General features: G+C 46.9%; 1 protein-coding gene and 1 long non-coding RNA gene across 2 annotated transcripts; one reads left to right on the plus strand and one right to left on the minus strand.

Moving 5' to 3' along the window:
- Positions 1-5,619: 5,619 nt before the first annotated feature.
- LOC147963193 (uncharacterized) lies at positions 5,620-6,580 on the minus strand. The gene is made up of 3 exons (XR_015608477.1): positions 6,361-6,580; positions 6,115-6,181; positions 5,620-6,025 (listed from the first exon to the last, which is right to left on the minus strand). It is a non-coding gene; the product is annotated as an uncharacterized LOC147963193 (long non-coding RNA).
- Positions 6,581-16,558: 9,978 nt separating this feature from the next.
- Positions 16,559-18,168, plus strand: LOC147963194 (uncharacterized). Its single transcript, XM_087529504.1, has 2 exons — positions 16,559-17,894; positions 18,131-18,168. Exons 1-2 carry the CDS (start codon positions 16,559-16,561, stop codon positions 18,166-18,168), a joined length of 1,374 nt encoding a protein of 457 aa, XP_087385630.1.
- Positions 18,169-25,575: the final 7,407 nt, after the last annotated feature.

Genomic DNA, 25,575 nt, shown 5'->3' on the forward strand with positions numbered 1-25,575 from the left:
GATCCCTGAAGACGGAGAATTCTATGCGAACCCTGAGTCCGTATGATTATATTTGTAAGAGATAATTATTGTATATATGTAGCCGGTAGTGTCAGATAGATATACGAGAACTTGTTGTTCGACCAATCTCTCGGAGAAGGAGAGGTGGTCGATATCACTTCTCTCTGTATATATGCATATATGTTCATGACGATCTTCTGTTTCCTTCGTTTGCTTACTAGCTAGCTAGCGTGTCTAGTCCTCTCTATATACGTATGTATAGTATGTAGCGTCGACCAAGCACAGACATAACAGAGGACAGTTCTCTCTATTAATTATAACTAGCTAACACAATATATGAAACACCTAAATTAACCCCCCAAAAACCCCAACCCCCCCCCCCCATTTCAAAAAAAAAACAAAAACCCCAGCCACAGAAGTGCTGACGCGTGGATGCCTATTGGTCCCGGTTGGTGCCACCAACCGGGACCAAAGGGTCTCCTGGCTGGGCTCTGCGCACTGCCCACGTGGAGGGCCTTTAGTCCCGGTTCTGGATTGAACCGGGACTAAAGGGGGGAGGTATTAGTACCGACACTTTAGTCCCGGTTCCTGAACCGGGACTAAAGGCCCTTACGAACCGGGACTATAGGCCCTTTTTCTACCAGTGCATACACTACTAGGGAAAACCTTATACACAGAATCTTAGCAGCAGCGCGGTCTAAAAACAGGCGCTACTGCTAATTAGCAATAGCGAGCTTCAGAAAAGAGCGCTACTAATGACTGACTAGCAGTAGCGCTCTAGGTGAAAAGAGCGCTACTACTATAATTGCCACGGTGTTGCCTCCAGGCTAGATATCGTAGTAGCGCCCTTTCCGTGGACGCGCTACTGCTAAAGAACTTAGTAGCAGCGGTTTTCCTCAAAACTCGCTACTGCTAAGTATCACCGCAATTAATTAAGTTTAGTCCCATACTGCTAAGCGAACAAGGTGTTTACCACCTTAAATATGTTGTTTCTCAACCTATCTCGAGCACTTGGTCTTCATTGAACTATATGTGTATGATTTGTGGTTGCAATATGAATCCTCGCCTGACCTATACAGGTACAGTGAGGATTCATGTTGACTATTTAGATTATACACAAAAAGATCAATGATGACCAATGTATATTTTTGATGTTTTTACATTGCTTAGACTTATAGCGTTTTTTTAGGACAAAGCATTACTGATATTGGGATAAACAAAAGAAATAACTGCTTCCATTAGCAGTAGCGGTTTTCCCTAAAACGCGCTATAGATAAGTTAGCTATAGCGCGTTTTCCATATGAGCGCTACTACTAGTTCGAGTTAACCACCCCCCCCCCCCCAATCAAAATTTCACTAAGTCCTCCTCCCCCCCGGCCTGTTCCCCTACTCCTGTCGCCGCCGCCCGAGCCCGAGCGCGCCTGCCCTCACCGCCGCCGCCGCCGCCCGCCCTCAACCTCACCGCCGCCGCTCTCGACCACACTGTCGCCGCCCTCGACCTCACCGCCACCGCCCTCGATCGAGCCCGCCGCCCTCGACCGAGCCCGCCGCCCAGGACCGCCGCCTCCCGATCCCGAGCCCGCCCTCGCCGCCCCTTCGTCGCCAAGCACCTCCCCGCCACCGTCTCTCCCTCTGTAAGCCCCCGACCCCTCCCCCACCCCCTCTCTCTTTGCTTAGTTAGTAGATGATTTTAGTAGTAGTAGATGTTAATTTAGGGTTCATAGATAATGATTTTTAGAAGTAGTGGATATTAATTACTAGTAGTGATGGTAAACTAGTTGTATAATTAGCAGTAGTAGATGTTAATTAGTAGTAGATGTAGTAGTTAGATGTTAATTAGTAGTAGTAGATGTGCTAGTTTCTTTCTATTTATAGTAAGTTTATATTTAGTAAGAACGAGTTGAATTAATAGAACTATTTTAGTTTTAGTTGAACTAGTTAAGTTTTAGTTGAACTAGTATAGTAAGTAAATTAATAACTAGTTGGACTACTTCATTTTTAGAAAGAACTAGTTTTTTTTCTTTTTATACTAAGTTTATATTTAGTAAGAACTAGTTGAATTAATAGAACTAGTTGAATTAATAGAACTAGTTGAACATGCCATATTTGTTGTTATTTTTTAGTTTAAGCAATTATTTCATGTTTTGGTTACACCTCCGAGTGGCCTATGTTTTGCCGGAGTGTTGATTAATTTCCGTTTTGGCAAATTTCAGGCGCTCGATATGTCCTTTTTTAGCAAAGGTCATGCCGGATTTTTCCGTGAATTCTGGCATGACTTGTGCTAGAATATGTACAAGTTTAATCTTTGAATTATGAACGTAGGAAATGTCGTACTCGGACGACGACAGTCTCCCGGGGGAGTGCAGCTGGTGCCACGATGATCGAGGTATGTGCGACAGGTTCGTTGAGCTGGATGAAGATCGGCGCTTCAGCATTAAGCTCGAGGAGACCTTCGGTGTTGAAACGGTACGCAACAACGACAAGTGTTTTTTTCGTAATTAAGCATGACTTCAACTATTTCAACGTCTAATTTTCATCTTTTACAATTCGACTAGCTTATCCCATGCCATGCAAGACGCTATGTCTTGGAGAGGATGGGTTTTGAAGACCATGAAAATTATGAAACAAAGAAAATACACCTAAGAACCCATCATGATATCGATTTTGAAGTAAATCTGTACAATTCTCAGAGCGTAATCCATTTTGGTTGCCAAAATTGGGAAGCACTTTGCAAAATGTATGGTTTTTATGAGGGTATGATTGTCACCATGGATCTTGGTAATCCTGACATCGAGCAAGACAATATGGACATTTGGGTCCTTGTTGATACGCTTCCGATTCTACCGCAATGTGAGTTTCTCAAACATATTTATTAACTAATTTATATTGTTTAATTTAAAATAGTTGACAGCTTATTTCCATTGACAGCTTATTTTGAATCTTCAAAGCATGTGCAGAAGATGGTAGACAAAACCCACTACACTGATGGCTCCGAATTAACTTATAAGGAGAAAAGTCATCTGATTGCTTATTGTACTTTTTTTGAGAATTACAATACCTATTATCGAACTCCTCCAAATTATGGTGAATACGTGCCACTAGTGCACGCGTTGAACCACGATAACTTCAATGGAGATACCCTGGTAAGATTTTTTACTATTACGACATCCATGCATCTTTTGCATACTTCTAAAACTAGTACATCATTGCTAACTACGAAGTTATTACTATGTTTTTCAACAGAAAATCCCGATGGATTGTGTGCCTCATCTGATGTATCAGAATGGTCGCCTTGCAGTTATGAACATACAGCCAGGTGAATCTAAGGAGCTCACCTGTGCATATCGGATTTCTAAAAGCGATGAACACATGCTAATCAAAGAATGGAAAAAATGTTTGGACATTTGCAAGGAGGTTCTTGGAAGTAACATTAAGCGAAAGGCAAGAATTGGAGACAGGATAATCTCCATTCTCCATAATCGAGAGTCAGGGGCTATCTTGTTTTTTGCTATTTTATCTTAGAGAATATAGTAGGTCCTAAGAGAATGTAGTAGGTCATATGAGGTATAATATGTTTATTATGTGATACAATGTGTTAGAGTTGATGATGTGAGGAGTACTTGTGATTACGACTAGTGACCAATTTGCTATGTGATGTCTCATTGATGAAAATGATGATCTTGAGGAGGTGTTATATGACAATGATGTATTATGATGATAAGTTGTTAATGATATGATGATGATGATATTTATTATATCATTGGGTGAAAGAACCGGGGATTAGTTTCAAGTGGATGTCCATCCACTTGAAACTAGTCTACACGGTTCTTTCACCCTGTGATGTAGTAACTCATTATGATGTAAAAACAATTTCTAAATTCCAGTTGTATGAAAACTTGTGTAAAGGTGTATGAATACAACATGAAATAAAAAAGAAATAAAATACGAAATAATAGTAGCAGCGCGGGCAGGGAGAAGGGCTACTACTAATTACCAGTAGCGCTCCTCCTGGAACTCGCTACTACCAAGTCGATTTAGCAGTAGCGTGGGTGGAGGCACGCTACTGCTATTCGTTAGCTGTAGCGCCTTATCAGTAGTGCATAACCCCGCGCTACTGATAGGTCTAAAACCTGCGCTGCTACTAGGGTTTTCCCTAGTAGTGATAGTGCACTTTAGTGGCGCACAGAAATAAAAACACCAGTGGCGCATTATTTAAAAGTGCGCCATTAGTAACCTAGAGCACAAGGTACGCATGGTCCTTTGGAGTAACAGCAGTGGCGCACTTCTGGGCTTAGTAATGGCGCACTTTAGCTGCGCCATTAGTGTCTCGGATAGTAATGGCGTAGCAGGTGGTGCGGCACTGTTATGTAGATTAACAGTGACACACCAGGCGTGCGCCATTAATAGCCAAAATAGGTGCGCCACTAACAGCCTTTTTTCTAGTAGTGATGGCAAGGACTCCTCGAGGCACTTCATCCAATGGTTGTAGATGTGCAATTTGCATATCTAACGGATAATTTATGATGTTTTATAAGGATTAACGTGAAGGCTTGGTCGGAGCATCCAATTAGTATTTTAGTTACCGGACTGGACGTTGAGCTTGAAGGTGATGAAGTTGCCGATGTTGTTGAGGCTGTGGATGGAGGGGACGGCGGGGAAGAGGAAGATGCGACGTCAGAGTGGGCGGCCGGCAGCACGAAGGGAAACACGGACATGGCAGCAGGAGCAGTGGCTGGTGGAGCAGTAGCTATGGGGGCAGGAGCAGTCGCCGGTGGAGCAGTAGCTATGGGGGCTGGGAGTCCGGAAGAGGGGAGTGCCGGAGAGGGAGGCGGAGCGGAGGAGCTCGCGAGGCCACCGGAAGAGTCGTCGGTGGCCATGGAGGGTAGGTCGTAGGAAGGGTTGCTCTGGTGCCAAGTTGGATTATGGAAACACTGCGTGATCACATTCCATTGCCCACGAAGGGGTCATATACAGAGTACCGAGAATAACTGCCCGAGCTATACAAGGGCATGCACATCGTGTGCTACATGATAGGAGAGATCGTGAGCCTAACTGCGGAGGACTCGGTCCTCACGTTGCACAAGTGCCGTTAGTCTTCCAACATTGAGAGTGGACTCTGAAATATATCCTCGTGGATTGCTTTTCTCCTTACTTTCCAGATCGCCCACATGGTCACTACCATCTCAGTGAAAATCTCATGAGATAGTGTCGAGTTCAGCAAGAACAGCCAGTACCTTGCATTCAAAGCATGATTTGCACACATATGTCCAACCATCTCCTCTGTAGCGAGCTACCACACACTTCTTGCCAACATGCATTCAAATAGAGCGTGCTTCCAATTGTCTTCAGATGAACATATTGCACAAACAAAAGATGTTGCCATATGACGGTGATGCAACACATCTGAGGTAGGCATCGAGTTCTGCCCCAACCTCCACAAGAAATTCTTGATCTTAGATGGCACTGTAATGTTTCAAAGCTTCGTCCAGTTTCGTTCCTCAATGCTAGTGCCAGACTGGCCTTGAACATTCTCTAACCAATTCTCCCTCTGAATCTTTGTTTTGATCAATATCTTATAAATTGAACTGACCGAAAATCTTCCACGACGGTCAGAAGGAATAGAGAAGGATGTTGGTGGAATTGATTGTTTATTGCTTGAGCCTCGTGGGCGCATATATAGGGGTACAATGACCAACTTGAAGTACAAGACAGGGTAGAGTAAGATCCTACGCTATAATCATAATACTCAACATCGTCGCTTACTTGCGGGTCCCAGACTGCGACGTCTTCAACTCCTACACACCTTCAGCCTCATGGGATTCAGTTTCGTCAGGTACACGTGATGCTACATTACAGTAAACAGCGTGCCAAGGCGTGCCTTTTCTTCTAGTATGTACTACGTTACATATGTATCTCAGCTCGGACTGTTCATCGGTCACCATCTGGCTTGGCGTGTTTGCGACAAATCTGACATGAGCCGCAGCAACACTCGTCTACGAGGCAGCAACAACACAAAGCAGCAAGGCTGTAGTTTGCAGGGCAAACACAGAGCACGTTAGATTAGTACAGAACTAATGTAGAGCAAAGAAATATGACGGGGCTCCTTTTTATTACCATGCTTTGAGGAAGCCCGTCTTCCGTTTTGGCCTATGTTGAGCCGCGGGAGATCCATCGTAATACCCTGCATGTACGCGTTGCCGTTTCACGCATGACAGCATGAGCAAACAATAGGAGAAAAAAATGTAGTGCAAGGAAGACACGCAAACATATATTCGTTTATCTATCATGCGTGGAATTATAGTAACATATAAGTGGCGGTTAATTTCAAAAATAAAATAAAATAAAATAAGTGGTGGTTACCAGAGCTTTTCGGGTACAAGTACATGTTAGTTTCTCAAAAGAAACATAACATGTTGGTCAGTGGCCTTGACTTTGAACACAACTGCATGTCATATGTTGTAAGCTATCTAAAAAAATGGACTTTGAACTCGAATTCAGATGGCCCTCTTAGAAAAAAGGTATATAGATGACTATGTATACCATGGAGAAGTGAACCGGACGGTCTTCGGAGAGTATAAATAGCGGCTGCAAACCACAGATCAAGTAGAATGCTATATTGCCGTGGCCCGTGGATTAGCGCATCTCCAAGGCGGACCCTCAAACCTCCCGCAAGCATCCGAACCGTGCTGTCTAGACGCAGTTTGTCATCTATCGCGGTTCTGTATCGGTCCATTGAGCGGTCTGGACCACGTTTTTCCAGTAAATTGGAGATAAACGTGGGGAACCTTGGCGGGAGTCCGGAAATCCACATGATGAACCAAAAGTCACCACGTGTCCTCTCTTCCTCCGGATGGCGAATAGCTGCGGCTAATCTTTTTTTGCTTTGGCGGAGACTACTATTAATCATGCAAGTGTTTGGCGGAAGGTGTACATTAGTGAGCTTAATTGATTATTTTAGTAACCCACAATTGAACGGAAGGTATTTTGGCGAAAGGTGTGCATGTGAACAGAAAGTGTTTGGCGGAAGGTGTATATTAGTGAGCTTAATGGATTATTTTACTAACACACAATGGAATGAAAAGTATTTTTGGCGGAAGGTGTGTATGTGAATGGAAGCTGTTTGGCGGAAGGCACGATTGGATGGCCGGCTCCCGCATCAGCGTTTGGACATTGGTCTTGACTGAATTTCGGACAAAACCGAGGGAATTTGCGGGTCACCGTTGAAGATGCCCTTACAACTTTTAGTGATGCTTAAAGCGTCTAAAATATTATGTGCGCCGCTGTTGGCAGCTCATCCATCAAAAGCTGCGGCGCAGGAAACGAATAATTAAAGCTCCTCGTTATCTCTTTGCTTCCTTTTAATTGTGCCATTCTTTTTGACATTTCGGATTATTCCTGTCTTTAACTTCAAGGAAATGGAAGATCATACGAACTCTATCTTTGCCTGCTGTTGCTATTAGCATTTATGTGCTAGTGCTAGAGATCGATGTTGTTGGGCTTGCGCCATGTTGTAATGTGAACGGCACAAGTCAGCAGCTTTTCTTTCTTTTTTTGAAAAGAGAGTTTCCTCTCTGATTTCTGTTAGAAAGCCAATCCCCAGCGAATGCTCGCCGGGGGACATGGTATTTGCAAACCCCCCAATGGCAGTTTATGTGTATTGGTTAGGCTGCGGTTAACATTTTACAAAACTATCATGGCAATTTGTTTAAATTGTGGATTTTTCTTCTTTTGCAAAAAAGTGTCACCGTCGAATGCAAATCTTATGGTTATGTGGGCGTTTGCTGGGACCCCACCCCCAGCAAGCGTTTGTAAGATATCTATTCTGTTTCTGTTAACAGAAACCAGTGTTCCACTACAACAAAAGGAAAGGGAAATATCCAAGCACAACGGCCACCTAGAGCAAGAAAACACAAGGAAGCAGACACAAGTCGGTAACAGGTCCCTCTCCACAAATTAGGGGCCCTGTGCCGGGGACCTTTTATTTTGTTCCAAAAAATCATGTTACTAAGAATACATGATTTCTAAGCTTATCAAGATAAGAAAAGTTGACAGAACCTAAAAATTTGAACGAGCACATATCTTGAAAATCTTTGGTGTGTGAGCAACTACGTCCAAAAATATTTTTCCCATCCATGTGAAGTCTAACCTTCGATTGTAGAGCATAAATAATATATTAGTTATCATCATATATCTTATATCTTATATTTACTAATTAGAGGCACCATACGAGGCTCCACGCTAATTCTAGAGTAAGATCAATAATTACCATAGGATTATTAAATATACGACTATGATCAAATGTAATATGTATGGTCCATAAATAACAATCCTATTAGATTACAGTAAAAAAAACGTGTGCACTAGCAGTTTCCAAAGTAAACACGCTACGTCCTACAACAAAGAAAAAAAGAAAGCCTATACAACAAGTCTCTAATAGGTCCCCTTATAAAAAACACGTCTCAATATAGATTAATGAAACTGGCTTGATGTTAATTTACCAGCGAGGTAATCCACACGTATATGTGCATAGGAAACGGTAATAGTACAGAATGGCTGCGTACAAGTGATTCATGATATATATATTTTTTGCCCAACAAATAACGTTAATTTGGACTACAAATAAACAAGTTTTTTATGATATACTCTCCAGAAAATGTCAATCTTTACTCTCTTTACGAGTATAATAATACAGTGCATGGTTTTGTCGATTGTTTTCTCCATTGCCTCCCTTGATCGCCAACTTCTTCTCACTTGCATGCCCCTGACGTTCCATAAAAGTGTTCAAGATTTTCATCCGGAACAAAAATTGAGACAATAAATGCAAAATATGCCTAATAAAAATTATAAGTACGCAATTTGAAAAGTACATATATCTTAATTTTGATTACGAGCTATATATAATGCAATATATATTTTCTAACTTTCATAATGACCAATAGAAACCCCTTTTTACTGGGTCTTTCAAATGGCATAGATAAACCGCACCCACAATTCAGTATAATATTTCAAATTTGTTATTTCTCAGTCCACTAAGCAAATGTTATTTCTGAGCCGACCGAGTTGCAAAATAAAAAAGAGATTAAGTCATAGTGTGCATTTTTAGGTACAAAGATGTGTAACATCCATTTGCGGAAGTTGAAGACTAAAATAGCACATAATTTCAAATTTTGTGACCAGCTATTTATTCTTTTAATAAAGAAACAAAACTTCTGATAATTTAACGATAAATAAGAATTTATATATTCACTAAAGAACGCAAACTGACACAGTATATAGTATTTTATGCCAATGGGTAAAGAGTAATAGACTGAACTGCTTTGAGGGAAGAACTATATTTTTTTAATTACCACACAGCAAAAACCAAATTTCTATTATCTCAAATTGATAAAACTAACTAGGACTAAATTTACAGTCAATAGAAATGTACAAATTTACCAAAATGTTACTAAATTTTTACCATTCTATTTTTCAATAATGTATCATTTTCTACAATAAATTTCCAAAATTATACTATTTTTGGTTTTTTCCATATTACTACCATGAATTAGGTATTATTTCCTCATTTTGTATTTATGTACGTTCAAATTGTGTACAGTCAAATTAGGTATCATTTTGTATTTATGTACGTTCATTCAAAGCTCAGTGTACATAAATACAAAAGGTGACTGCGATTTTGATAAGTGCACTTATAGAAACAGTCAACAATATTGTGACCGATTATTCTTTTTCCAGGGTACATAAATACAAAGTTTTTGACTCAAAGTCATTAGCCCGTGCAGGTGCACGGGTTGATGAGTAGTTCTATCTAAATACAATGATGAAATGCTGTAATTTATAAATTACTCCCTCCGTCCACAAACATAATACGTGTTGACTATTTCAATACAGACGACATATGAAATAAAATAAGTGGACAAACAAATACACAATACCACAGTTTTAACATAACAGAGTATTTTTGAAGTATTAGAATACTGTGGACCAGTTTGGCAAGAGCTTGCATGCATCGACGTAATATTAACTAGGTAGCCGTTTGAACCAGGTGCAAACGGTGCGTTGCTAGCTACAAACTGATGAACGGGGCACAGTGCACCGGCGTGCACAAACTAGCAGGACCATGCACTAACTGAACCGAACGGCCAAGCTAAACGCACCATGCACAAGCTCAGTGTATACTTACCAAAGTACACCAAATAGGTGTAACTACCATAACACCGATCACACCGCGTCGCACCTCGCGGCGGAGCTTCGCGTTGACGGGAGTGGCTTGGTTTTCTTTCGCGTCTTGGAGCACCAGGAGCTAACGCTCGGCCTTCGTCCGCGTTCGCCGTCAAGGTTGTTGTCGCAGCCACTAATAGAAAAAGGGCCTTCAGTCCCGGTTCTGGAACCGGGACTAAAATGTCGGTACTAATGCCTCTCCCTTTAGTCCCGGTTCAATCCAGAACCGGGACTAAAGGGCGCGGCCATGTGGAGCTTCACCTTTAGTCCCGGTTCATAACATCAACCGGGACTAAAGGAAATTTTATGATTTTTTTTTGAAATTTTTTTTGAAATTTTTTTGATTTTTTTTGATTTTCAAATTTCTGAATTATTTTAACCTCTAGTCTGTAATCACCACCCCTCATCACTTCTCAATTTATCCTATAATCACCCCTCATCAATCCAAATCATCTAACTTCCCGAACGGTCACCCATCCTCCCACTCCCACAGCCTGAGCACGCTTAACTTCCGGGTTCTATTCTCCCTCGCTCCAAGTCTGCACTTGTTGTTTTCCTGACAATACTGAGATGTCAATCCTATTAACCTTCAGGAATTTTGCTTGAGCATGAAGTGACACATTTCATAGTTTTATTTTGAAACTATTGTTTTAAAAAACAATAATTATTTAGTAACACTAATATTTCTTGAATAATTAGTTTGACCATTGTTTGACCACAGTTTGACCACAGTTTGACCAGATTTGACCAAAATTGAAATAACAAAAATAATTATTTAGTAACACTAATATTCTAGAATAATTAGTTTGACCATTGTTTGACCACAGTTTGCCCATCGTTTGAATATTTTTTGATTTTTTCCACTCTAGATCTTAAAAGCCCCGTTAGTTTTTTTCTATTAGGTTTTTGAGGATTTTGAAAATGTTTAATGGGGTTCCCCCCATTAAATTTGGATGTAACTTTTCGAGTAGATGATTTTTCATATAAAAAACTTTTTCATCCGAGTTAGTATGCAAAAGTTATGCCCATTTTTACAAATTTCAGAGAGATTTTGCAAATAAAGTCAAAATTCACATTTGCAAATTTTCCCAACAACTAAACCACATATCACATGGGAAACTTATTTTATTTTATTTTTTTGACATTTCCATCATTTTATTTTATTTTTTTTAAAACTGAAAAGGCGATCGGGGGGGGGGGGGGGGGGGTAGAGTTTGAAAATGAGACCTTTAGTACCGGTTCGTGGCACGAACCGAGACTAAAGGTCTCATCCCCATTAGTCCCGGTTCGTGCCTCAAACCGGAACTAAAGGTCTAATCTTTAGTCCCGGTTTGAGGCACGAACCGGGACCAATGGTTGTGGGCCAGGAGCGAGGCCCATTGGTCCCGGTTCATCCCACCAACCGGGACCAAAAGGTCTAGATGAACCGGGACCAATGGCCCACGTGGCCCGGCCGGCCCCCTGGGCTCACGAACCGGGACCAATGCCCCCATTGGTCCCGGTTTTGGACTGAACCGGGACTAATGGGGTTACCCGGCTTGGACCAAAGCCCCCTTTTCTACTAGTGAGCCTGCTCCTTCCCATCAACTACGGTACTCTCCCTATACGCGCCACACTGAACTGCCTATCCTTGATTTGTCCATGGGTGCCCGATCAAGACGAGCTTGTGGCGGCTTGAAGCTACCGAAGAGAACGATCGGCTCGTTCTTTCGCATGCTCTGTTTTAAAAAAGAGGTCCAGGGTTTCTTTTTATGCAGAGAAAATACCATCGTATTAGAAAAACTGTAGTATTGAAACCACAGTTTTGTGTGGTTGTCAAACAGCTCAAAGTAAATAAAATCATGGTAATCCTAAAAACTGTAGTATTTTTGAAATACTTAGAAAATACTGAGCTATCCCCGCAAACAAAACAAATACAGTAAAACATGTCTATACACTCACTCATAGAAAAGCTGGACCATCTTATATTTATGAATTACTACTGAAAAGCCAACAAAAATCATAGCGTATCACAAGGTCACATGGAAAACGAAATCCACGGAACAAGTCTGATAACGCACAGATGAACAAGTCTCGTCACATGATCGATGGTGTGGGCATCAATTTAATAGAGAGTAGGAGGGCTAGAAATAAAACAAAACTTCTTCTGGGAGAATAGGCAGGCGGCAGTCGATCGACTGAGGAACACGGACTGACTGGCGAGTGGCAGCGGGCAGATTAATGCGCGGCGATCGGTGATCGGTCGCCGATTGACTCACTTGATCATCTACTATGATATCTATACCCTTGACCCTTGTACAAGGGAAAACAAGATGCTTGTCAAACTCCTACAAAGCAGCCAAACGAAGAGCAGCCCCCAGCTGGGCAGAACGACTCTTCCCAAGTTACTAATCCTTTGCTTATGCAGGGTTGTTCCATTAGCTCTGATCTTTTGCTTACATCACTACAGTAAAAGTAAATGAAGCTGAGTAACATCCTCGGCAAAAAGCATTTTAACCATGGCGATGTATAGAAAAGATAACAACCATAGAAAAGAAGTAACATTTAACCGAATGTATACTATCCATGGACAATATAGCATCAACATCAAAATGGCGACGAACTGGTCGAAGATTATCAGCTTCTTCAGCCGACTAAACCCGATCTGACCTTCACCTTTGCCCACTCTATCGTCGCGCTTCGCTCTGAGCACAAACTTGGTGTAAGCATCTCCTACCTCCTGCCTAGTTGGAAACCCTTTATCTGAGCTATTGTTGTAACCATTCACCTGTTCACTACATGCCTCCCACGAATCATACATTCCTGGAGACCTCCTTCTACACACCGCATACCACCTCATCTACCAAGAGAAGAACATAATTTAAAAAAGCAAACCAGGAGAAGAACACAAGTAACATAACCAACATAAGCATTAATGATTCGTGTACCTAAAAGCATCATCACAAGTTTTACTCAAGTTCTACTCTGAGTCGACATCAACAACTACAAACTATCTAACTAAGACTACTCTTAGAATGGAGCTCTACTTAGACTGGTAGTCTGTGAAGCCGGTGATTCTGGAGTCGGAGGAGGTGGGGCTGCCCACCACTGACCTCCTGCCACTGCTAAAGTGTCATCAGTGGTGGGGCCCGGCCGCCACTGGTAGGACCCTAACTGTGGTGGGCGGATTCAATCTGGTAGCAGTGGTGGGCGACCCTACTAATGGTAGGCAAGGTGCAACGCTCGCCACTGCTGTGTAAAGTACGTGCGGCGGGCGCTTATCAACGCCCGCCACTGACTGCTGCACCATGCTAGAATAAAAAACGCTGCTTGGCTGAGGCGAAATGGCCCATTCCACCGTTTCTAGCGGGCTTGACTGGCGGTGCTTTAAGGTTCGTGCTATACAAAACAAACAGTGGATACAATCTATCAAACGGGCCATTTTTACACCGCGCCGGCCTGGTTGGTCTGTATGGATGCAACCAAACACAGCGTACAGTTTTCAGTGGCTATGGTATAGCCACCCCGCTAGGCACGGCCTGGTTGGTCTGTATAGCCACACAGCATAGAGCAGTTGCGTAGCCAGGAGCTTGCCGCTCCCCAGGCCAATCTCATAGCTATAGTATTGAATAGTAGATACAGTCAATGAAAGACCTTGTTGCATGGCATGTGTTGCCTGCATTAGTAGAAAACAGGGCTTTGGTCACAGGGAATTTTTCACATTAGTCCCGGTTCAATCACGAACCGGGACTAATGTGAGCATTTATCCCGGTTCGTGCGGCTAAGGCATTAGTCCCGGTTCACCTGGGCTCTTTAGTCCCGGTTCGTGCCACGAACCAGGACTAATGGGCTTTGAGGCATTAGTACCGGTTCATGGCACGAACCGGTACTAAAGGTCCCATTTTCAAACTCCCCCCCCCCGACCACCTTTTCAGTTTTAGAAAAAACAAAAGAAAATGATGGAAATGTCAATAAAATAAAATAAAATAAGTTTCCCATGTGATATGTGGTCTGGTTGTTGGGAAAATTTACAAATACGAATTTGGACTTTATTTGCAAAATCTCACTGGAATTTGTAAAATGGGCATAACTTTTGCATACGAACTCGGATTAAAAAGTATTTTATATGAAAAATCATCTACTCGGAAAGTTACATCCGAATTTAACCGGGGAAACCCTGTTAAACATTTTCAAAATCCTCAAAAACCTAACAGAAAAAAAGTTACGGGGCTTATAAGATCTAGAGTGGAAAAAATCGAAAAAATTTCAAACTTACTAGTGGCGCACCATTTGCTAGGTGCGCCACTAGTAACAGAAAAAAATATAGTTTCAATTTTTTTTGGAAAAAATGTGGTCAAATCTGGTCAAATCTGGTCAAACTGTGGTCAAACAATGGTCAAACTAATTATTCTAGAATATTAGTGTTACTAAATAATTATTTCAGTTATTTCGAATTTTGGTCAAATATGGTCAAACAATGGTCAAACTAATTATTCAAGAAATATTAGTGTTACTAAATAATTTTTGTTTTTTAAAATAATAGTTTCAAACTCAAACAGTGAAATGTGTCACTTCATGCTCAAGAAAAATCCGTGAAGGTTAATAGGATTGACATCTTACTATTGTCAGGAAAACAACAAGTGCAGACTTGGAAACGAGTGAGAATAGAACCCGGAAGTGAAGCGTGCTCAGGTTGGGGGAGTGGGAGGATGGGTGACCGTTCGGTAAGTTAACCGTTCGGGAAGTTAAATGATTTGGAATGATGAGGGGTGGTTAGAGGATAAATTGAGCAGTGATGAGGGGTGGTGATTACAGACTAGAGATTAAAATAATTCAGAAATTTGAAAATCAAAAAAAAAATTCAAAAAAAAAATCATAAAATTTCCTTTAGTCCCGTTTGGTGTTATCAACCGGGACTAAAGGTGGAGCTCCACGTGGCCGCGCCCTTTAGTCCCGGTTCCTTCGAACCGGGACTAAAGGGGAGAGGCATTAGTAACGACCCTTTAGTCCCGGTTTTCGAACCAGGACTAAAGGGCCTTACCAACCGGGACAAAAATCCCTTTTTCTACTAGTGCTGGGCCTGGCTATACGCCCCTACATTGGAGTGACACATGGTGCCGAACTGTGATCCGGAGACTGAGAAATAAACCAAGAGTTCAGATGACCGCCTGAATTTGCACGTTGGCAGAATTCTCTGGGCTGCAAGAGGTAGCCCAGAAAGTGCTTGGGAATCGTCAACTTTGAGAAAGACAAATGGAAAATCAGCAGGGACGTAGATTTCTAGCAACTCCCATCTCTTCGTAGGAAATGTACCTGACCATGGCATTGTCAGAGACACCACAATGAATAAGATTCCACAGACATGGACATCTAATTGTGTAGGTTCAGTGGCAGAACGAACCGATCGGTGGAGAATATAAATCTTATGAGAACCTCAAATTAAGTCCATCCATGGAAGAGCGAAATGTTCGGTGTAGATTAAGGAACATAAGAAATCATAGCTTATCTCTTTTTATTCGAAAATTGACTCCTAAGGCATCAACTACAGTAAGCTACATCATTTTTTTTTAAATAACATCCATTGGATCAACTAAAAAGGCACCTAAAACTGTAACACCAATGCGTCCTCTACTGGAATCTGGGATTTCATCGAGTTCTGACCTTTCGCCAAGTTCAATTTATTGGGAACTCGCCAAATTGAGGTATCTGCCGACTTTGATACAAATTAGGACTTGGCAGTGACAAGAAACTTCACAAACTTCACCTTTTTCCTAGGAACGCAATAATTTTATGCCTTATTTTTTTATCACCGAATTTGATGGGTCCCATCTATGCTGAGTACGCAATATAAAAAGCATGGTAAACTTTTTTTCTTATTTATACGGAATTCAAGGAGTCACGTGTATGTCAAGCACCCACAGAGATAAAGTCCGCAAAAATATGACAGGCATGCACTTGTGGCACCTGCCGTTGACTAACTGACTGTTGGTCTTGCTATGCTGAGTTCCAAAACTCACCAATACTCTGCAAAGGGCTGAACCTTCATTTTAAATGGGGAATAGGCGAGGTCACGCGCCAAACGCAAAAATCCTCGCCCTCCCCGGCCATCAACCTCGCTCGTCCTGTTGGAACACTACTTCCTCCACGTCCTCCTCGCCACCCGCACGCCCGAGTCCTGCGCCCACGACTGGCTCGTCCCGCACGTAGCTCATGTCTCCTTAGGACTAGCTAGATCAGTTGTAACCTTATCCTGCCGTTGCACTCCATGTATATATATGCGTAACTTGTGAAGTCATAATCAATACAGATAGTTTAATCCTTCAACTTGGTATCAGACGCGAGTTCTCTCTGAGACTTCACCATGTCCTCCTCGGCGCCCCTCCCCGTCGCCACGGCGCCTCTGCCCGTCACCACGGCGCCTCCTGCCCCGGCACCTCCTGCCAAGACTCCTGCTGCCATGGCGTCTCTGCCCGTGGCCACGGCGCCCCCTGCGACGGTGCCGCTCGCGGTCGCTCTCCCGTTCCCGGGCCCTCCGTCCGCCGGCGCCTCGTCTTCCTCCGGCATCCCCAACATGCACCAGCTCAACATCGGCCACTTCCTCAACTTCAAGCTGGACTTCGCCGCCGGCAACTTCTCCAAATGGCGGCAGATCTTCAGGTGCGTGCTCTCCATGTACGATGCCGGGGGGCGCGTCGACCACTTCTCCGAGCCTCAACAGCAGACCGTGGCATGGCGCCACGCCGACGTCACCATCCTGCTTTGGATCTACGGGTCCATCTCCGACGACCTCTACGACGTCATCAAGTCGCCGGACAACACGGCGCACCGCGCTTGGAGCCAGCTGACTCACTTCTTCCACGACAATCAGCCGGCCCACGCGATCCACATCGGGGCCGAGTTCCGCTCCACCACCCAGGGCGACCTCCACGTCGGCGAATACTGCCGCCGCCTGAAGGCCCTTGCTGACGCCCTCGCCGACGTGGACGAACCGGTCACCGACCGGTCCCTCACTCTGCAGCTCATCCGCGGGCTCTCGCGCCGCTTCCACGTCCTCGCCTCGGTGCTCCCCCTCCAGGTACCCTTCCCCACCTTCATCCAGGCGCGCTCGCGCCTCCTTCTTGAAGAGATCTCCCTCGACGCCCGTGATCGCACCGAGGGGGCCACCGCCCTCACCGTCAGCACCAACGCCGGCGGCCTCTCCGACACCTCCTCTGGCGATCGCGGCCCACCCGGCTCTGGCGATCGCGCTCGGCCCACCGGCGAGGGCACCCCAGGTCGCGGCGGCTCCTCTGATCGCGCCCGTGGCAATGGCCGTGGTCGTGGCCGCGGTCGTGGTCGCGGCAACGGCGGCCGCCACCCCCAGCAGCAGCAGTTCCCCGGCGGGCAGACGCCGTGGATGGGGTACTTCGCGCCCTGGGGCGCGCCTTTTCCTCCTCCTGGGCGTGCTCCGTGGGTGCCCCCGCACGCCGCCGGCATCCTCGGGCCCCGCCCCGCTGCCCCGGCGCAGGTGTACCCCGTCTTCTACCCTGGCGCGTCGTCCTCCTCGCATGCGCCACCTCCACCGTCGCCCACTCCTGGCTCGTGGGACAACTTCAGCATGCTCAACTCCGCCATGAGCAACATGTCGCTGCAGCAGCCCGGCGCCGCCGACTGGTACATGGACTCTGGTGCCTCCTCACATATCTCTGGGAACGCAGGTATACTCACTCGGCTTTATGATGTTTCAGCTCATCATCTTCCTCCCATTATAGTAGGCAACGGCACCATCATGACTCCCTCTTCCCTCGGCTATACCTCTCTCCCTCCCAAACCCTTTCATCTCAACCACGTCCTAGTCTCTGCAAACGTAGTCAAAAACCTAATCTCTGTTCGTAAATTCACTACTGATAACTCATGGTCAATCGAATTTGACCCCTATGGCTTTTCTGTGAAGGATCTGCTCACTCGGAGGCTAATCATGAGGTCCAGTAGCTCCGGCCCGCTCTACCCGTTCCTAGGCTCCGGCGCCACCATCCTCACCAGCACCACCGCCGGCGATATTTGGCACCGCCGCCTCGGTCATCCAAGCCGGGCTACTCAGGCCTCGCTACAGTCTTTTATTTCCCCTTCATGTAATAATGTGCCCGCACCATCTCCTACATGTGATGCATGCCAACGAGGGCGCCACACTAGATTACCTTTTTCAGCATCGCTTTCCTTTACTAGTTTCCCGTTTCAGTTAATTCACTGCGACCTCTGGACGTCGCCTGTATCCAGCTTTTCTGGTTTTAAATATTATCTTATAATAATGGATGACTACACTCATTTCTCCTGGTCTTTCCCTTTACATAACAAGTCTGAAACGGCCTCTGTTCTTGTACGCTTTTGTCGCTACATTCTCACGCAGTACCACTCCCTTATCCATTGCATTCAAAGCGACAATGGGGGTGAGTTCGTCAACACCGCCCTTCTCACCTTTCTCTCCGATCGAGGCATTGTACTCCGTCTCTCGTGTCCGCACACTTCTCCGCAAAATGGGAAGGCCGAACGTGCCATTCGCTCCACTAACGACATTCTTCGCACTCTCCTCGCTCAAGCTCACATGCCACCACCATATTGGGTCGAAGCTCTCCACACGGCTACCCATCTCCTCAACCGACGACCATCTCACGTAGTTCACAACCTCACACCCTTCTTTCTCCTACATGGCGTTCACCCTAGCTACACCGACCTACGCACTTTTGGGTGCCTCTGCTACCCTAACCTTGCACCATACGCCGCCCACAAACTCTCACCCCGATCCACCCCGTGCGTGCTTCTTGGTAGCCCCCCCGAGCATAAAGGCTACCGCTGCCTCGACCTACGCACTCGGCGCGTTTACACCTCTCGGCACGTTACATTTGATGAGGCAATTTTTCCCTTCCAATCCACACTTTCCGCACCCGATCCCACAGCAGAAAATCCCAGCGCCCGACCACCTCGTCCGCCGCCCTTCCACGCCTCGGGATCGTCCCCTCCTACCTCGTTTCCCACCAACTCCAGATCCTCCTCGGATCACGCGCCTATCCACAACAGCCCACCTGTCTCCCCCGCACCCGCCGCGTCCCATCCTCCCACCGGCCCGCCCCCTGCGCCAGCTCCGCGGACCCCACCCTCGCATGCTGCTCCCACCTCGCCCCCTTCCCTTCCGCCACGCGGCTCCACCCCACGCGCCGTGCCCCACGACCGCATGCAACCCTCCCCTCGCTGCCTTTTTCCCACGTCCAGCACCGCGCCATGCAGCACCTCGCCATGAAGCACCTCGCTCCCACCGCGCGCCGTTGCCATCGCACCCCCACAAAACCCTCATCCTATGCGCACTCGCGGCAAATCTGGCTTTGCCCTTCCTAAAACTCAAACTAATCTCACCGTCGATCTCCTCTCCCCCATCCCTCCAACCTACCGCACTGCCCTCAAAGACCCCCGCTGGTATGCCGCTATGCGTGAGGAATATGATGCACTGATTCATAATAAGACCTGGTGTTTAGTGCCGCGTCCTGCAGGTGTGAACGTCGTCAGCGGCAAATGGATCTACAGGCACAAATTCAATGCCGACGGCTCTCTGGCACGCCAGAAGGCTCGCTGGGTCCTGCGTGGGTTCACCCAGCGTGAAAATGTCGACTACACCGAGACCTTCAGCCCCGTCGTCAAGCCATCAACTATCCGGGTCATCCTCAGCCTCGCCGTCAGCAGCTCGTGGCCGATCCACCAGCTGGACGTGAAGAACGCCTTTCTTCACGGCCGGCTCGACGAGGTCGTCTACAGCGAGCAGCCTTCCGGCTTCCTCGACGCCGACCGCCCGGATCATGTCTGCCGTCTCCAGTGCTCCTTGTACGGCCTGAAGCAGGCCCCCCGCGCCTGGTTCTCGCGGTTCATGGCGCACCTCGTCGCCCTCGGCTTCGTCGCCTCCCACAGCGATAGCTCGCTGTTCATCCTCCACCGCGGCGACTCCATGGCGTATCTGCTCTTATACGTGGACGACATCATCCTCACTGCCAGCAGCACCGCTCTCCTTCGCTCCGTCATCGACTCTCTGCACCAAGCCTTTGCCATGACCGACCTCGGCGAGCTGCATCACTTCCTCATCGTCAACGTGCAACGCTCTGCCTCCGGCCTCTTCGTCTCGCAGCAGCAGTACGCGCTCGAGGTCATCGATCGGGCGGGCATGCTCACCTGCAAGCCGATCAGCACGCCCCTCGACGCTCGCGCCAAGCTGTCTGCCTCAGAGGGTGCGCCCGTCGCCGACCCTACCCTCTACCGGAGCCTTGCCGGCGCGCTCCAGTACCTGACCCTGACGAGGCCGGACATCACTCATGCGGTCCAGCAGGCCTGTCTCTTCATGCACGATCCCCGTGAGCGGCACCTCCAGCTCGTCAAGCGGATCCTGCGGTACGTGCATGGCACCTCCCACCTCGGTCTGCGCATCCACAGCTCTGCCCCGACACACGACCTCGTCGCCTACTCCGACGCCGACTGGGCCGGGTGCCCGGACACCCGCCGCTCGACATCCGGGTTCTGCGTCTTTATCGGACCCAACCTCGTCTCTTGGTCCTCGAAGCGTCAGAACACGGTGTCCCGGTCTAGTGCGGAGGCCGAGTACCGCGCGGTCGCTAACGTCGTCGCCGAATCGTGCTGGCTTCGCCAACTCCTCACCGAGCTCCGTCGACCACCACGCCGCGCCACCGTTGTCTTCTGTGACAACGTGAGTGCTGTGTACCTCTCGAGCAACCCGGTGCAGCACCAGCGAACAAAGCACATGGAAATCGACCTGCATTTCGTCCGCGAACGGGTCAGCATAGGCGACGTCAAGGTTCTGCATGTTCCTACTTCATCTCAGTTCGCGGACATCTTCACTAAAAGACTGCCAACGGCCATCTTCAACGAGTTCCGGGACAGCCTCAACGTTCTCAGCGACCCCGTTTCGACTGCGGGGGGGGGGGGGGGGGTGTTGGAACACTACTTCCTCCACGTCCTCCTCGCCACCCGCACGCCCGAGTCCTGCGCCCACGACTGGCTCGTCCCGCACGTAGCTCACGTCTCCTTAGGACTAGCTAGATCAGTTGTAACCTTATCCTGCCGTTGCACTCCATGTATATATATGTGTAACTTGTGAAGTCATAATCAATACAGAGAGTTTAATCCTCCAACTCGTCCTCCTCCGATATGCACCACCGCCTCCTCTCCTTCACGCTACTACATATCCATCTCGCCGCCGTCGCCATATGGGGCCGACCAGGGGAACGGCTGCGTGGACGGATGTCGCATCCGTCACAGCGTCGGGTCTCGGCTTTGTAGATGATTTCTTCGCGGACAAGTTCTATATACATGTCGACCAAATCTTCAGCCTGATCGACCACCTGCAGTTTGATGGATCCTCCTTAATAAGGCTATGGGCGCTTCATCTAGGCAACAAGCTCAAGTATGACAACGTGAGGACGTCACCGCGGCGGACCCTTATCACATGCACCACCATAACCTTAAGAATCGATAAGGTAGGAAAGTGACGAAGATCTACCTTCAAATTCATGGTTCAACATAGACACGCAGACTACCATTTTGTGCCCCACCGTATGTGGTAAGTGCTCACTAGCTAGCATCAATGCACATATGATTTCTCGGATATATAGTATATATCCTCTCATCGTACAAAGATTGATGGTAGTTACTGCATTATTTGACTGTTTGCGCAGCGACGAGCACTAGGTCCTCTTCGTTCTATCCCCAAAGACATGCAATTCTTATGTATTGGATTCACATCAAAAGATCAAGAAATACTACAACAAACTGATGTCAATTCTGGATTATGCACTCATAGAGTTTGAGAACAGCGTAGGACCGACAAAGTCAGCATTCAGAAAGAAAAACAACTTGGGTTTGGCACGCCTCACCCACAACACAACCTTCTATTGCATGCAACAACAAACTGAGAGAAATCATGTGTCTGCCTACTACCTAATGAACCACATGGTTGATTGCATGTGGAAGCATATAACCTTCACAAGAAAGGATGATGTCACCAATTGGGGGGGGGGGCTTGCCATTATCACGCCGGATGATAGTCGAGTTGAGTTTAGATGGATGTAGAGCACCCTTGCAACTGTCATCAACAACAATGTCACCAATAAGAAGGGGATGTACTACGTACACGTTGACTCACAAGAACCCCTCGAGAACAAGCTGGATAGGCAGAAGCGACAACATAGCAACTTCAACACCTCGACTTGGTAGCCCTTACCGTACCTTTTGTGTCAATCAGAACTTAAGCCCTTTGGTGGTTCCTGTAACATTAGTACTTGTTGCACGTATCGAGACATGATGACTCAAGCATGGCAGCAAGGTGAGCCCTTTGGCTCATAGATGTCGTTGTGGCCGAAAAATTAGACATTTGCTTCATAAATGCTGCCATCATTTTCTATGAAATCTTCCAATATATGTTGGATTCATGTGAAATGTATTACATAATAACATTCACTATTTCACTGCATAATACTTATTACTTATGTATGTATGAATTCTGCAAATGTTGTAGCCAAAAACACTGTCGTGGAAGTATTACTATTATCATTGTAAAACTAGCTAGCCACGTTTGTATTTAGCAGGAAGCTGCTAACTTCCCCAAAACTAGAAGCGCTCGCAAAAGGGGCACGTTGTATATTAGGTCAGGTCTGAGATCAGCGACGTTTAAGCAATTCGGACTCCGCCAGTGTTATACAGTCTGGCCACATGCAGCGAGACCACACGCTGGTCGTGAGTAGAACAGTAGCCGCATGCGATATACATGCAGCTCGTCGGACCGCACTAGCCGCGTGTGGGGTACACGCTGCTAAGCTTACCTTACCAGCAGCGTCACACAGTTTCCTGTACTAGTGAGCCTGGGACTTCCTACGACGACCCTGACTTCATCGAATGCATGGAGGAGCAGAATGAGCCCACCGACTCAGAGTTCGAGTATCTCGAGTCAAAGGAGGACGAGGATGGCAACGACGACGAGGACCGGCCTTAGTTTGAGGGTCCAAATTGTGGAACCCTAGTTTTGACATTAGTATTTTGGTTGTACTCCCTCCGTTTGGAATTATTTGTCTCGGAAACGGATGTATCTAGAATTAAAATATGTCTAGATACATCCATTTCTACGACAAGTAATTCCGAACGGAGGGAGTAGCTAGTATCACCTGGTGGTAGTCCGACTTGTAGTATGAAATGGTTATTGTTTATATATCAATCGATAGATGCAATGATCTTTAGGTATATATGTCCCTGTAGCTAGTAATTTTGACGAAAAGCTACAAACAGATGTTTGGGGGGGGGGGTGCTCCGGAGAATTGAGTAAGGTGTGCAAAAGATATAGCATAAACATAGACACTCAATTGTAACATATTGAATCACTTAAGAGTTAACGGTGCGATAAATAAACCACATGTCCACCATACACACATTAAACAAATAGATCACGTCGTCTTTGCAGTTCAAGATTGTCAGTGATGCTTTCTGGCTTGCTTTAGAAGACAGACTTTTTAGCAGCCCGCCTTTCAAATTTGACGTGAGGGTGAGAAGGAGCAAACTAAAAGTTTCCGCCTAAAAAATCGCAAATGCTTCATCCTGCCCACTCCCGCAAGCACGCGGGGGGAGGGGGGGAACCCTAGATCGAGCCACTGCCCGCCTCCCTCCCCCTCGCCGTCGCCAAAGCGCGCTGCCGGTCAAATTCTGGTCAACGTAGGCGGCGGCGGGGTTCTCTTCCTCCTCGTTGGCCCCCTTTAGCGTGGGATGCAGTGGCCACCCGAGGGCGCGGCGGCGCGGGCAGCCGTGGTTGCTGTGGAGGCTGCGTGGATCGGCTAGGTGTTGGGCGGTGGGGGGTTGCGAGCGGCTAGTATGGAGGTTCGTGGCGGCGGCGGTTGTCGTGTCGCAGCAGGGTGCAGGGGGCGGAAGGCTCCAGTGGCGGGGGTCGTGCGAGCGCACGCCTGCGCCGGCCCCTGGCTTGGGGTGGATGGTTGTTTCCGGCCGTGTTCATTGCCGCCGGTGCACTGGCCGATTAGGTGGCAGCGTGCCTGGCGGATTCAACGCCTGGAGTTCGGCGGGCAGCGCGGGATGGGCAATGGCCTGGTGTGGCTGCTGCTCCAGCCGTGGATGGATCCACGATATCTTGGCAGGTCGGATGCGGCGGCGGCTGACATGTTTCGGCGTCGGTTGTCCGTAGGCAGCGTGCGCCGGCCTTCGATTCCTCTCCTCGTCGTCCGCATGCCACTTCCGTCGAAGTGCTAGACTTTTCCCAGTCGCGGTCCATCGCTCGCCGCGCGCCCAGCGACAGGACGAGCCGATGGAGGCCAGCTTTGGCTGGCCTAATCGGTCTCGACGTTGGGGGCAGCTCAGGGGTGCTAAAGGCGGGGCCTTTCCACTCGTCTCTTTGGGTGTGGTGGCGCTGGGTGGCGGGTGAGGTCTTGGATGCCGGGGCGGCGGCCCTGGTGGTGGTGTCGCGGTGCTATTGGGCAAAGCCCGTTCCTTGGTGCTGCCTGGTGACCATGGTCGTGTGGGCGGCATGTGTTGGAAATATGCCCTAGAGGCAATAATAAATTGATTATTATTATATTTCCTTGTTCATGATAATCGTTTATTATCCATGCTAGAATTGTATTGATAGGAAACTCAGATACATGTGTGGATACATAGACAACACCATGTCCCTAGTAAGCCTCTAGTTGACTAGCTCGTTGATCAATAGATGGTTACTGTTTCCTGACCATGGACATTGGATGTCGTTGATAACGGGATCACATCATTAGGAGAATGATGTGATGGACAAGACCCAATCCTAAGCATAGCACAAGATCGCGTAGTTCGTATGCTAAAGCTTTTCTAATGTCAAGTATCATTTCCTTAGACCATGAGATTGTGCAACTCCCGGATACCGTAGGAGTGCTTTGGGTGTGCCAAACGTCACAACGTAACTGGGTGGCTATAAAGGTACACTACGGGTATCTCCGAAAGTGTCTGTTGGGTTGGCACGAATCGAGACTGGGATTTGTCACTCCGTGTGACGGAGAGGTATCTCTAGGCCCACTCGGTAGGACATCATCATAATGTGCACAATGTGATCAAGGAGTTGATCACGGGATGGTGTGTTACGGAACGAGTAAAGAGACTTGCCGGTAACGAGATTGAACAAGGTATCGGGATACCGACGATCGAATCTCGGGCAAGTATCGTACCGCTAGACAAAGGGAATTGTATACGGGATTGATTAAGTCCTTGACATCGTGGTTCATCCGATGAGATCATCGTGGAACATGTGGGAGCCAACATGGGTATCCAGATCCCGCTGTTGGTTATTGACCGGAGAGTCATCTCGGTCATGTCTGCATGTCT

Source organism: Triticum urartu, chromosome 6A, assembly GCF_056163025.1.
Source record: "Triticum urartu cultivar PI428250 chromosome 6A, HENAU_Tu73, whole genome shotgun sequence".
Taxonomy (NCBI): Eukaryota; Viridiplantae; Streptophyta; class Magnoliopsida; order Poales; family Poaceae; genus Triticum; species Triticum urartu.

Excerpts from the sequence above, each read along its gene's own strand:
- LOC147963194 (XM_087529504.1), top strand. The coding sequence starts at position 16,559 with ATGTCCTCCTCGGCGCCCCTCCCCGTCGCCACGGCGCCTCTGCCCGTC. Across the intron at positions 17,895-18,130 it reads ACATATCTCTGGGAACGCAG|GATCTGCTCACTCGGAGGCT; the intron begins GTATACTCACTC and ends TTTTCTGTGAAG.